General features: G+C 40.6%; 1 protein-coding gene across 1 annotated transcript in view; it reads left to right on the top strand.

Annotated features, from left to right (window-relative positions):
- The window catches only part of ARFGEF1 (ADP ribosylation factor guanine nucleotide exchange factor 1), a 232,892-nt gene that overhangs the window by 114,351 nt on the left and 105,676 nt on the right, over positions 1-12,865 (top strand). The window contains exon 10 of the mRNA XM_040354367.1: positions 8,739-8,973. Coding sequence (XP_040210301.1) covers positions 8,739-8,973 — 235 coding nt within the window. The remainder of the gene's footprint in view (positions 1-8,738; positions 8,974-12,865) is intronic.

Below are 12,865 nucleotides of genomic sequence, written 5' to 3'. Positions count from 1 at the left end.
TTACCTGTCAGTGGTCCATGTTATGGCCGATCGTGTATATCTCATATGGTTTCCCTGGATTGTACATGATTTGATTACCCACTAAACATGCTCATGTTTGACATGTCTCCTTTATCTCTTGCAGTTGAATTGATAATAAGCAGGTCACTTTTACCTGTTCTCTTTTGCATTTTTTCCAGCAAACAGTAATTAATTTGTCCCTACTTAAAGTGGAGTTCCACCCATAAATATAACATTACATCAGTAGTTTAAAAAAAATGTCATTAGTCCTTTTAAGAATTTTTTTTTTTTTTTAGATGCCTTCAAAGTGTTGCTGCTAGGCAGAATAGTTAATCTTCCCTCTTCCTGCACCTAGGTGCTTAAGCTTCCTAACCTACACCGCACAGACTCCTGGGAATGTAGTGGGTGTAACTTTCCAGGAGTCTGTGCACTCCCCAGTCTCGAAGAATCATGTGACTTGGACAGTACAGGTGCTAAAACCTGATCTGAAACCTATTACACAGCTTGTGCAGCACTGAGCATGTGCGAGATCTGCAAGGCTGAAATCCAGGAAGTCATACAGTCTGGCTTCATGATGCCCACACTTAAGATGGCCCCAGTCAATTTCTATTTTATAAAGTGTCTAAATGCTGTAACAACCTAACAAAACGGACCTTAGTTTACAGACTAACTTTACTAGAATACTTTAAGCTTGTGTATTACAGGGGTATTTATATTTAAAAAGTGAAATTGTGGCCGGAACTTCGCTTTAAATCAAGTATAGCAGTGCCAGATGTTATTGTAATGATGATTTGCAATAAGAAAAATATGTAACTTGTGGTCATTTGGTTATCTTAACAGTATATTCCAGTCAAAACTGCAAGTGAATTGCACACGGGGACTCAGCATGTCTGCCCAGAGCTTCTGTATTTTATCCAGGCACCATTGTAACCTGCCATTCCCCCTACTCCATCTGTCTGTGGTCTGGAAACTCATTTTGCTGACCTATTGGCAACAATAAAGGGATATTGCTGAAAACACTCATTATAGACACCTTGATGTCTCTTCCATGCAGAAAAAATGTATAGTGTTGGGCTATGTTGACTGATTCAACAGGCAAATGTAATATTGACAGAATTCGATTGGCAAATGTAGGTTGCTTTTGACATCCATTCAAGGCACTTCTAAGATCTTTCGGAATTGAGTGAAGTTGCAACTGACCTTCTTCCTGACCTGCTTCAGCTGCGTTCGCATTCTCATGGACTTCGATTTTAAAGCACAAAGGCTCATTGGCACTGGCCACTATCACGCTTTTCTTAAAGCCCACACTCAGATTCAAACCTGAGGTGCAGACCAGAAAGAAGTCCATCAGTGTACTGAAGTCACCCTAAACTTCAAATCCACATGCTTGTTCTGCATGTAAAGTAATGAAGTCAATGGAAACCAGACAAATTACCATACTAAGAATGGTAGCCAACATTCTTCTTCTTTCAGTAAGGTTTTATTTCAGTGGGTATAATATAAAAGTAAAAATACTAACCAAAATGTATTCTTAATCTGCATAATTCGGTGAAATGTAGGCCTATGTAGATGAGTAACCAGAGCGTTTTCAAGGTGAGAAAAATCAATATACTCTTAAGTATTCACAAAATTGTATAAATCCTAATAACGCCTTAACGTAAAAGAAGGCTTTTAATTAGATCAAGGCAAAAATAGTTACTTTCCAGGCATTACTTAGTCTCCTACTAGCTAAGTCTAATGGGTACCCAGAGCCCTTAATATGACATACATGTATACCTTTAATGAGATGGTTCAGTGCCAAATGTAACAATTTCCAAATATCACACATTTCCAGGAAATTAGAAGATATTCCTAAATTGGCTATTCAGTAAGTGATCATTGCCACAAATCTTGCCCTAAAAATGTGTCCAAATTTTAATATCTAATCAAGATGCTTGCTTATTTTTTAAATAGTTTGCATCGGTTAACTTCTAACAAACATCTAGGGCCTGTATACTGTATAAAACAGAAATGTATTGTGTGAATGCCAATTTACGTTGTCTAAAATATTAACCACTTGACCTCCAGAAAAGCTTTTCCCCCTTTTATGACCAGGGCATTTTTTGCTGTTCAGCCCTTGTGCTACTTTAACTGGCAATTAGTCGATCGTGCATCATTGTAGGCAAATTAAATTTGTATAATTTTTTTCTTTCACTCAAATAAAGCTATCTTTTGGTTGTATGTGTCGCCACTAGATTTTTCATTTTACGCTATATAAACAAAAGCCCAAAAATGTTTAAACAAAAACAATATTTATAAAACATATCCAATAAAATCGAATTTCTTTATTAATGTAGGCCAAAATGTATTCAAATATCTCTGGTAAAAAACCCCAGTAAGGCCTCGTACACACAACAGAGTTTCTCGGCAGAATTCGGCGAGAAACTCGGTCAGAGCCGGATTCTGCCGAGAAACTCTGTCGTCTGTACACTTTCGGCCCGTTGGAGCCGCCGAGGAACTCGTCGAGAAAATAGAGAACATGTTCTCTATTTTCTCGTTGTTCTATGGGAGCTCTCGGCCCGCCGAGCTCCTCGGCGGCTTCAGGGCTGAACTCGACGTGTTTGGCCCGTCGAGTTCCTCGGCCGTGTGTACGAGGCCTCAGTGTATATTAATTGGTTTGTGTGAAACTTATAGCCTTCACAAACTCTGGTATATGCATTTGAAAATGAATCAGTCCTGATGTACTGACGGCCTATCGCATTTCTTAAGGCCCTAAAATGCCAGGACAGTACAAATACCCCCCCCCCCCCCCCAAATGATGACCCCTTTTTGGAAAGTAGACATTCCAAGGTATTTAGTATAAGTCATGACGAGTTTTTTGAAATGGCAGTTTTTTTGCCACAATTTTGGAAAAAAAAGAAATTTAATAAAATTTTGTTTTTTTATTTTATGTTTTTTTTTTCACATACTGTCACCAGTGCAGTACAGCGTAATTTATATGGCTGGTGTGTCAGTTATCAAGGATACTGACTGGTGACCGTATTTTAAAAATAAACAATTTTATATTTAATTTTTTACATTTTTACTTTTTAAGATTTTTTTTTACATCCTGTCATCAGAGTTGTTCAGGGTCACCATAGTGATTAACCTGGCTTTCCATGACAAAGACAGTCCTTGCCCTAGGACTGCCCCTCTAATGCATTTCACCCAATCAGGGCTTAGAAGTAAAGATTGGCACAATGCATCATTATTTTGGCGCATGCAGTCAGACATTTTATAGAAACGATCCCATAACACTTAGCGTGAACTGACGCAACTGCTGCAACACCATCGAGAGCTTGCTTATTATCAGGGTGCTGCGCTGCTCTTAATTAGGCCAAAGTGCAATGTGCTCATTTAAATCTAAAACACAAATAATATAACCAATTCGACTCAATAATAGTGACTTGTGATCTTAATTGTGGTTATAGTGCCATCCATATAATCTGATAAAATTGTGACTTGTGGGTACCAAAAATGTTATTCAATAAACTGGTGACTCCTGGAGTGATACTTGTTTGTTATAAAAAATGAAAAATACCTTAAAATATAGCGACAAGTGCTCAAACGTCAGTCTTCACTAGGTGCATCCACGACTTATCCCAAGATTTTTGCTGCACTCCATGTGTTGGTAATGGGCTCCCAAAACTCTCACCTCAAATAAATATTGTTAGATAATGTATTGCCCAGCACACCTTATGTTACTCCTTCATTTGGATGGGTGCCACTCATTCCCAGGGGTCCCTCTCCAGATGTCTCCTCTGTTATGCAGGCTGTATGTATGGCTCCTTTAAATTCACCTCCTAGAATTCATGCAGCCAATCTGCATAGCACTTAGTGGAGGAAGTAAGGATGCAAGGCTCCCATAGTGTAGTATGTTAAAGCCAAACAATAATTTATTGAAACTGTATTGCACTCACATGTAAATAGTTAAAAACTGTCATTTGGTGTTTATAGTGAAAAAACTAAACTCTTGGGTATCCTACCGTGTCACTTCTGGTCCAGGTCAGCCTCTCCTCTCGCCCTACACGTTACGTCATGCTCATTTGAACTTATCAGTCATTTTGAAGGTGTGGGAAACACCAGATATTAAAAAAAGGTACATCTCTTATGCCGCATACACACGATCGGTTCGTCTGATGAAAATGGTCTGATGGACCGTTTTCATCAGACGAACCGATCGTGTGTGGGCCCCATCATTTTTTTTCCCATCTGTGAAAAAACTTAGAACCCGTTTTTAAAATGATCTGATGGTTAAAAAAACGATTAAAAAAAGGATCGTCTGTGGGGAAATCCATTGGTTAAAAATTAACGCATGCTCAGAATCAAGTCGACGCATGCTCGGAAGCATTGAACTTAATTTTTCTCAGCACGTCGTTGTGTTTTACGTCACCGCGTTCTGACACGATCGTTTTTTTAACTGATGGTGTGTAGGCAAGACTGATGAAAGTCAGCTTCATCGGATATCCGATGAAAAAATTCATCAGACCGTTTTCATCAGATGAACCGATCATGTGTACAGGGCATTACACTTCAATATGGAGCTGGTAGCGCAGGAGTAACACTCATAATCATATAGAGCTTAACATTTCTTACTTTGGCGAGCACAACATAATCCAACATGAAGCATCCATGCTAGCTTGTCTGGGCTTAACCTATACTATGAAAATAGTGACTTTAGAGTTCTATAAGATCAGGTTCTGTTTTTTTTGAGATAATACAGATAGGGGCAGATCCACAAATATCTGCCCCAGCGCAGCATATCAGAGATACGCTACGCCGCCGTAACTTACTTGTGTTATCTTCGAATCCTTAAAGATTTTGCGCCGTAAGTTACAGCGCTGTAGTCTATTTCTGGCGGCAGAATTCAAATTGGCAATTAGGGGGCGTGCGCCGTCCCTAAATTTCCCTCTGTGCATTGCGCTAAATTACGTCGCTAGGACGTAATTTTTTTAAACATAGATGTGAATTACGTCCATCCCGATTCACGGACGACTTGCGCAAAAAAAAAAAAATTCAAATAAACGCGGGAACGACGGCCATACTTAACATGGCAAGTCTAACTATACGCCGCAAAACACCAGCTTTAACTATACGCCGGAAAAAGCCGACTAGAGACAACGTAAAAGAATGCGACGGCCGCGCGTACATTCGTGGATCGTCGGAAATAGCTCATTTGCATACCCGACGCTGAAAACGGCGCAAACTCCACCCAGCGGACGCCGAAGTATTGCATCTAAGATCCGAAGGCGTACAAAGCCGTACGCCTGTCGGATCTAACCAGATGCTGTCGTATCTTGGTTTGAGGATTCACACTAAAGATACGACGTGGGAAATTTGAAAGTACACTGGCGTATCAGTAGATACGCCGGCGTACTCTCTCTGTGGATCTGCCCCATAGTATTTTAGTTCATCACCATGAGCACTAGAGAGTAACACACAAAGCAGAAAATTCTGTGGAAATGATACACCAGTGACGGCATCTTAGATTTCTATCCTAGAGGTGTGAGAAATAAGAAAACCACAGCTTGTCATGCTGCTGCTTACAGTAAAGTTTTTCCTTTAAAAAGAAGTCTTACTGCTGAGAACAATTTTCTTTAGAGCCGTGTGACAGCTTGAAATAAAGAATCTACTGTATTTCTGGGCTGACTAGGTACATGCGTCACATTCTGAGAGGCCCACAGATCTATAAGCACAATGTGTGTTCAGTAAATTAAAAAAATGAGCTGTTTAACCTTGCCACTACCCTGACTATGACACTTTCATTTGAGGTTGTTTATTTGATTGAGTGACAAAATAAAATGGAATTCGAACGGGAATCTATTAGGAGTTCATGCTGCCTTAGAAACATGTTACGTCTTATAATGTTCACACTCCTGAGGGATGTAAATACGTGAGCATATCATTAAAGCAGCCATTTCAAAAAAGGAATCGGATAGCAGGAATCCAACCAGCACCACATCCTAAATTTGTACAACAACCTCAGCTTTAAAAAAAAATGAATTTTCAAGGTGCCAATTGTTGCCTTATGAGGGGTTTATGAGAAACCTCCATTAGCAACAGGGAATATTTGTACATAGATGTATATATAGTTTATGATGAGAAATTTGTGTGTGTATGTAAAATTGCTTCTGTAAGGGTTTACTTGGCTAAATGTATACCTGTATATGACAGGCTGTGCCTATCATATATTCCATTTAACAGTCCCCTTTTGACTTGCAGTAAATGAGGGTGAAAAAAATTTGTGGAGACGTTCTACTGTTCTGCCTAGCTTAGATATTCAAAAGGCCAGGAAAAGATCACATCTGAGTGTGTAGTCTTAGCGGGGCCGACTTCATTAGCTAGCTAAAGGCTTTTGTATTCTTCCATGTTAACGAACCAGATATCGATTTAAGGGACAATTTGCCTCAGCTAGTTCCATGCATAGCTAAGTGTCCCATTCAAGAGAAGGTAACGACCTTTGGTTTACTTTAATTTATCTTCAAATCTAATTATCACCAACACAAGTAGGGAGGGGGCTAGTGAGGGGAAATTGAAAATTAAGAGGATATTGCCCATATTTGGAAGAAATATGCCCGGAGGGAGGAAAGAGCTAACCAATCAGAGTGGCCCTGTTTCAAGTCAATGAGAGTTGGGCCTATATGAAGGAAGCCCCAAACAGTAGTTGGGAGAGATGAACATGACCCAGTCCCGGAGTCATTAAAGCGGAGGTTCACCTTTAAAAACATGTATATACCATTCCATCCAGCATACTGCCGACATGTACAGTATGCTGTTTTTTTTTTTTTTTTTTGCTGTACATACCGCCGTATAGCTATTCCCCCCCCCCCCCCCCCCCGGCTTCCGGTAGTGGCTCCTGCGGGACTGGGTGTTCCTATTCAGAGACTAAGTGATTGACGTGATGGCAAAAGCTTCCCCCCGGCGCATAAGGCGCGTCACCAGTTTCCAAGGGAATCTGAACTGCGAGTCGGCTCTATACCGCGCCTGCGCACCGACGTTCGGCTTCTTTCGGAAACTGGTGACCTCCTAGCTATTAAAAGGTATTCCTGCGTCGTCATATGTTGTCTGTTTGCTACTTGGAAGTCGTGATGATGCGCTGCCCCGACTGATAGCAGTGACGTCAGCAGAGAGCAGACTTCAGACCGCTCTCCGCTGAAAACGGGTCACAGGAGTGCAAAGCGAATTGCACTTTTGTGACCCATACGAGAAGCCCAGCCTAAAAAGCTCAGGCTGGACTTCCCTTTTAAAGCTTCCACCAGCTTCCCTTCTTGCCATAGTGCAGGGGTAGGCAACCTCGGCACTCCAGGTGTGATGAAACTACAAATCCCGTTCTAGCCCCTGCGAGGGCAGTCTAGGTGCCTTTGACATTGTTGTATGTTTTAATACTATTTCTGCAATAAAAATGTATTGAACCAAAAACTATAAATTCCATCATGCCTCTGCGAGTCATGCCTGTGATTCTCAGGGTCTTGCAATGTCTCATGGGACTTGTAGTTTAAAAAAAGCTGTACCCCCTGCCATAGTGCACCCTGGTACCATGTTTTTCCAGGTAAGCAATGCACATGCCCCTGGATTTCCAAATGATTTAAAGAAAAATGCAATTCATCAGACCAGGCCACCTTCCATTGCTTCATGGCCCAGTTCTGATGCTCATGTGCCCATTGTATGTGCTTTTTGGCTATGGGCACCCTGACCGTTCTGCATCTACGTAGCCTCATATACAACAAACAGCAGTACACTGTGTGTTCTGAAACCTTTCTATCGGAGCCAGCATTAACTTTTTCAGCAACTTGAGTATGTACCAGACTTTGTCCCCCACATGCATCTGTGAGCCTTGGCTGCCCATGACCCTGTTGCCAGTTTGCTGGTTTTCCTTCCTTAGACAACTTTTGGTAGGTCCTGACCATAGCGGACTGCAAACATCCCATAAGAGCTGCCATTTTGGAGATGCTCTGACCCAGTCATCTAACCCATTTTTTTCTGCTTTTACCACATAAACTTCAAGGACAAGAAGTTTACTTGCTGCCTAATATATTCCATGTATCTCATGCTGCCTAAAATATCCCACTTTCAGGTGCCATTGCAACACTATAATCAGTGTTGTTCACTTTACCTGTCAGTTGTCATAATGTTATCCCATATCGGTGTTTGGTGATGTCACCCGGGATCCTCCCGGCCACTTTGTTTACATCCAGAAGCAGGGGAAGCATTGAAAATGTAATTTATTGGCATTTTTTTTTTTTTTTTTTTAGATCTTCTGTATTCAGAGCTCTTTCTGAATGCTGCTGAAATGTATCTGGGAACCTACATAATACAGCAGAAATGTCAGATGGTTGAAAGCAAAATGTTTATTTTCAACTGCATGCCTGATGATCTTGTTTTTTCTTTTCTCTCTAGCATTGTTTTCTTCACGTTGCTTATTTTATATCTATGGTTTAAGACACTTGGGGAATGCAGGTGTCACAGCTCTTAGAAAGTGTAGAAGTGATATTCATAACCTAGATTAAATTGCGAGTTTTACACTGTGTTGTGCTGCATTGGAATGGTCCCTTTAGTAATTCCCTTGCAAGTACAGTGCATGATAAAGTTGGTAGGTGTTATGAATTTCTTCCCTGGAGACCTATATGTTCTTAGTAACCAGAAGATGTGTCCGCCGTGTATAATTTCCTTCCTCGTATTATACAGATATGATAATCCAATCTTTTTCTATTTCTTCCTAGGTCCCATGAGTTGCGCTCAAAGGTTCTGTCGCTGCAGCTGCTCTTGTCTATCCTGCAGAACGCTGGTCCTGTCTTCAAGACCAACGAGATGTTTATAAATGCCATCAAGCAGTACCTCTGCGTCGCATTGTCTAAAAATGGGGTTTCGTCCGTCCCTGAAGTCTTTGAGCTTTCGCTTTCCATTTTTTTGACATTGTTATCAAATTTCAAGTTACATCTAAAGATGCAGATTGAGGTATATTTTCTTTTTTCAAGGCTTCAGTAACTTATTGAAACTTCCAAAGGACCTTTTCAATTAATGAAATTACAAAAAAAAAAAGATAAAACATCTTCACAGTTATTTTTGCCATAGGATTTTAACCACTTAAATATCGGACACTTTTAATCCCTTCCTGCTCAGGCCAATAACAGTTATGCCGCGTACAAACGGTCATTTTTCGGCATGAAAAAAAATGACATTTTTAAAAAACGTCATTTAAAATCATTGTCTGTGGGCTTCACATCGTTTTTCGGCTTCTGAAAAACGTCAACATTTTTTTTCGAACATGCTGCATTTTTTATTGTCGTTTTTTAAAATGTCGTTTTTCGGATTGTAAAAAATGATCGTGTGTGGGCTAAAACAATGTTTTAAACCTGCGCATGCCCAGAAGCGAGTTATGAGACGGGAGCGCTCGTTCAGGTAAAACTACCATTCTTAATGGAGTAAGCACATTCATCACGCTGTAACAGACAAAAAAGCACGAATCGTCTTTTACTAACACGGAATTTAGAGTGCCGTTGTATGTGTTGTACGTCACCACGCTTTGTTCATCATTTTTCAAAAACGATGGTGTGTAGGCAACATCGTTTTTAATGATGAAGTTGGAAAAACGTTTTTTGCCGAAAAACGACCGTGTGTACGCGGCATTAGAATGACAATTATGCAGTCATGCAGCACTTTTCCATATGAAAATGTTATAATTTTTTTCACACAAATAGAGATTTCTTTTGTTGGTATTTAATTACTGCAGATGTATTTATTTATTTTTGCAAAATAAACGGAACAAAAATAAAAATTTTGAAAAAAAAATGTTTTTTTTCTAAGAAAAACAAGAATTTTTGGAAAAAACACATTTTTATTTGGTTCTGTTATAAAATTTAGAAAAAAAATATTTCTTTGTCAATTTAAGCCAAAATGTATTCTGCTCTATTGTATATTTGTAGTTTACAGCCAGCAGGTGGAGCTTTAGGTTCCTTTAGATATATTTATTGGGCCAATTTTAACTGCTTTTCAAAAAAAATAATTTAGTTTACAGAGTTGAGTAGCTCAAGCTCAAATTACACATGCAGCTGAACAAGAAGTGACTAATCCCTCTTTCGTCTCTTTTTCTCTCAGCTCTTTGCAACTCTGTACTGACCCTTTATTGTTGAAAAGGGGTTAAAACTGTCAAATAACAAACCTTTTGCTTTGTTGTATTTAAAAAGGAACCGATCATCAATGATTTATACAGCATCTGTCCCCTGCTGGCTCCAAGACTGAGAACCAAGCGATTAAACACCGCCGATTGCTCAGTTCTCACAGCTACGTGGTGGGTGCCCTGTCCAGACATGTGGTCGGATCCCGACCATGTGGTCGCAATCTTTCCCAAGCCTAAAACGACTCTGACTTCAGCCGGCGGTCTTCTGAAAACGGGTCACAGGAGTGCAGAACGAACCGCATTCCTGTGATCCACAGGAGACGTACAGACAAACAAGCTTTGGCTGTATGTCTCCTTTAACCACTTAAGGACCACCCCATGTACATATACGTCCACAATATGGCACGTACAGGCACATGGGCGTATAGGTACGTCCTCGCCTATTAGCGGGTGGGGGGTCCGATCGGGACCCCCCCCCGCTACATGCGGAGGTCGGGTCCGCTCGGGGAGCGATCCGGGACCACGGCGCGGCTATTTGTTTATAGCCGCTCCGTCGCGATCGCTCCCCGGAGCTGAAGAACGAGGAGAGCCGTGTGTAAACACGGCTTCCCCGTCCTTCACTATGGCGGCGCATCGATCGCGTCATTCCCTTTATAGGGAAGACACGATCGATGACGTCATTCCTACAGCCACACCCCCAAACAGTTGTAAACACATACTAGGTGCACCCTAACTCCTACAGCGCCACCTGTGGTTAACTCCCAAACTGCAACTGTCATTTTCACAATAAAGAATGCAATTTAAATGCATTTTTTGCTGTGAAAATGACAATGGTCCCAAAAATGTGTCAAAATTGTCCGAAGTGTCCGCCATAATGTCGCAGTCACGAAAAAAATTGCTGATCGCCGCCATTAGTAGTAAAAAAAAAATAAAAAATAAAAATGCAATAAAACTATCCCCTATTTTGTAAACACTATAAATTTTGCGCAAACCAATCGATAAACGCTTATTGCGATTTTTTTTACTAAAAATAGGTAGAAGAATACGTATCGGCCTAAACTGAGGAAAAAAAATGTTTTTATATATGTTTTTGGGGGATATTTATTACAGCAAAAAGTAAAAAATATTGCTTTTTTTTCAAAATTGTCGCTCTATTTTTGTTTATAGCGCAAAAACTAAAAACCGCAGATGTGATCAAATACCACCAAAAGAAAGCTCTATTTGTGGGGAAAAAAGGACGCCAATTTTGTTTGGGAGCCACGTCGCACGACCGCGCAATTGTCTGTTAAAGCGACGCAGTCCCGAACTGTAAAAACACCTTGGGTCTTTAGGCTGCATATTGGTCCGGGGCTTAAGTGGTTAAGTTGTTACTAAAGCTTTTTTATTCATTTTCCAATGGCAGAATGACCTCAAGTTTTAAGTAGAGGGTGTTACAAAGTGAAATAACACTTCCATTATTCATTTGTTGCATTTTTACACTTGTTAATTTTACACCTAAGTTTCAATGCTACATCACGCTGCCGAGAGGTTTTGTCACAATCCTCCTTTCAGCCCAATATAAAAATCTTCTAATACATTCTCCTAAAGGGAAACTATAATGGTTTGGGTGAATTGTATTAACTTTTTTTTAATTGATCTTTTAATATCCTTTTTTTTTTTGTTTTTTTTTTTACTTACCATCTTTGATTTACTAATAAATGTTTAACACATGATAGATTCGGTATATTGCAATCAAAATTAGTGATAACTTTTCTCTCCTCTGGCTATGTTGAATAGAATTTGACTGTGCCATCTGATGAAGTATAAGTCACCTGGATTAGTCATTAAGGGCCAGATTCACAAAAGAGATACGACGGCGTATCTCCTGATACGCCGTCGTATATCTGTTTCTATCTATGCGACTGATTCATAGAATCAGTTACGCATAGATATCCCTAAGATCCGACAGGTGTAATTGTTTTACACTGTCGGATCTTAGGATGCAGTACCGCGGCCGCTGCTGGGGGGAGTTTGCGTCGTAAACCAGCGTCGGGTATGCAAATTAGGAGTTACGGCGGATCCACGATGGATTTTCGCGTTCGCTACGTCGCCGCTAGTCTAGTTTCCCGTCGCAAAGTTAGTCGTTTTTCTTGGTGCCCTAACTTTAGTCAGCAAGCGTATTGTTGTCTAAAGTATGGCCGTCGTTCCCGCGTCGAAATTCAAAATTTAACGTCGTTTGCGTAAGCCGTCCGGGAATACGGAAGTACGCTACGCGCGTCGCCGCTCGAAAAAATGACGTCACTTCGCGCAAAGCACGGCGGGAGTTAGGAAACGGAGCATGCGCAGTAGGTCCGGCGCGGGCACGCGCCTAATTTAAATGTTAGCCGCCCATTCGATTTGGCCCGCCTTGCGCCGGACGCATTTACAATACACTGCCGCAAGTTTCCAGGTAAGTGCTTTGTGGATCGAACACTAAACCTGAAAACTTATGGCGGTGTAACTTAAATGGCTTAAGTTTCCAAAGGCGCAATTGTACGTGAATCTGGCCTTAAATTCTTTGTGCAGACTACAGCTTAAGCTACAGAGCTCTGTAAACAGGCTGCTTTCAACAGCCTACTGAGCAGGCTTGGGAAAACCTTATTTATAGGAGACTAATGCTCCATCGGCTTATAGCAAAAATACAAGAGGGATATACACGATATTACATATTTACCTGAGCAAAAATAATTTAAAATTTTCTTTGGTAACAAG

This window comes from Rana temporaria, chromosome 5, assembly GCF_905171775.1.
Source record: "Rana temporaria chromosome 5, aRanTem1.1, whole genome shotgun sequence".
NCBI lineage: Eukaryota > Metazoa > Chordata > Amphibia > Anura > Ranidae > Rana > Rana temporaria.
This window is presented reverse-complemented; position numbering and strand designations above follow the sequence as displayed.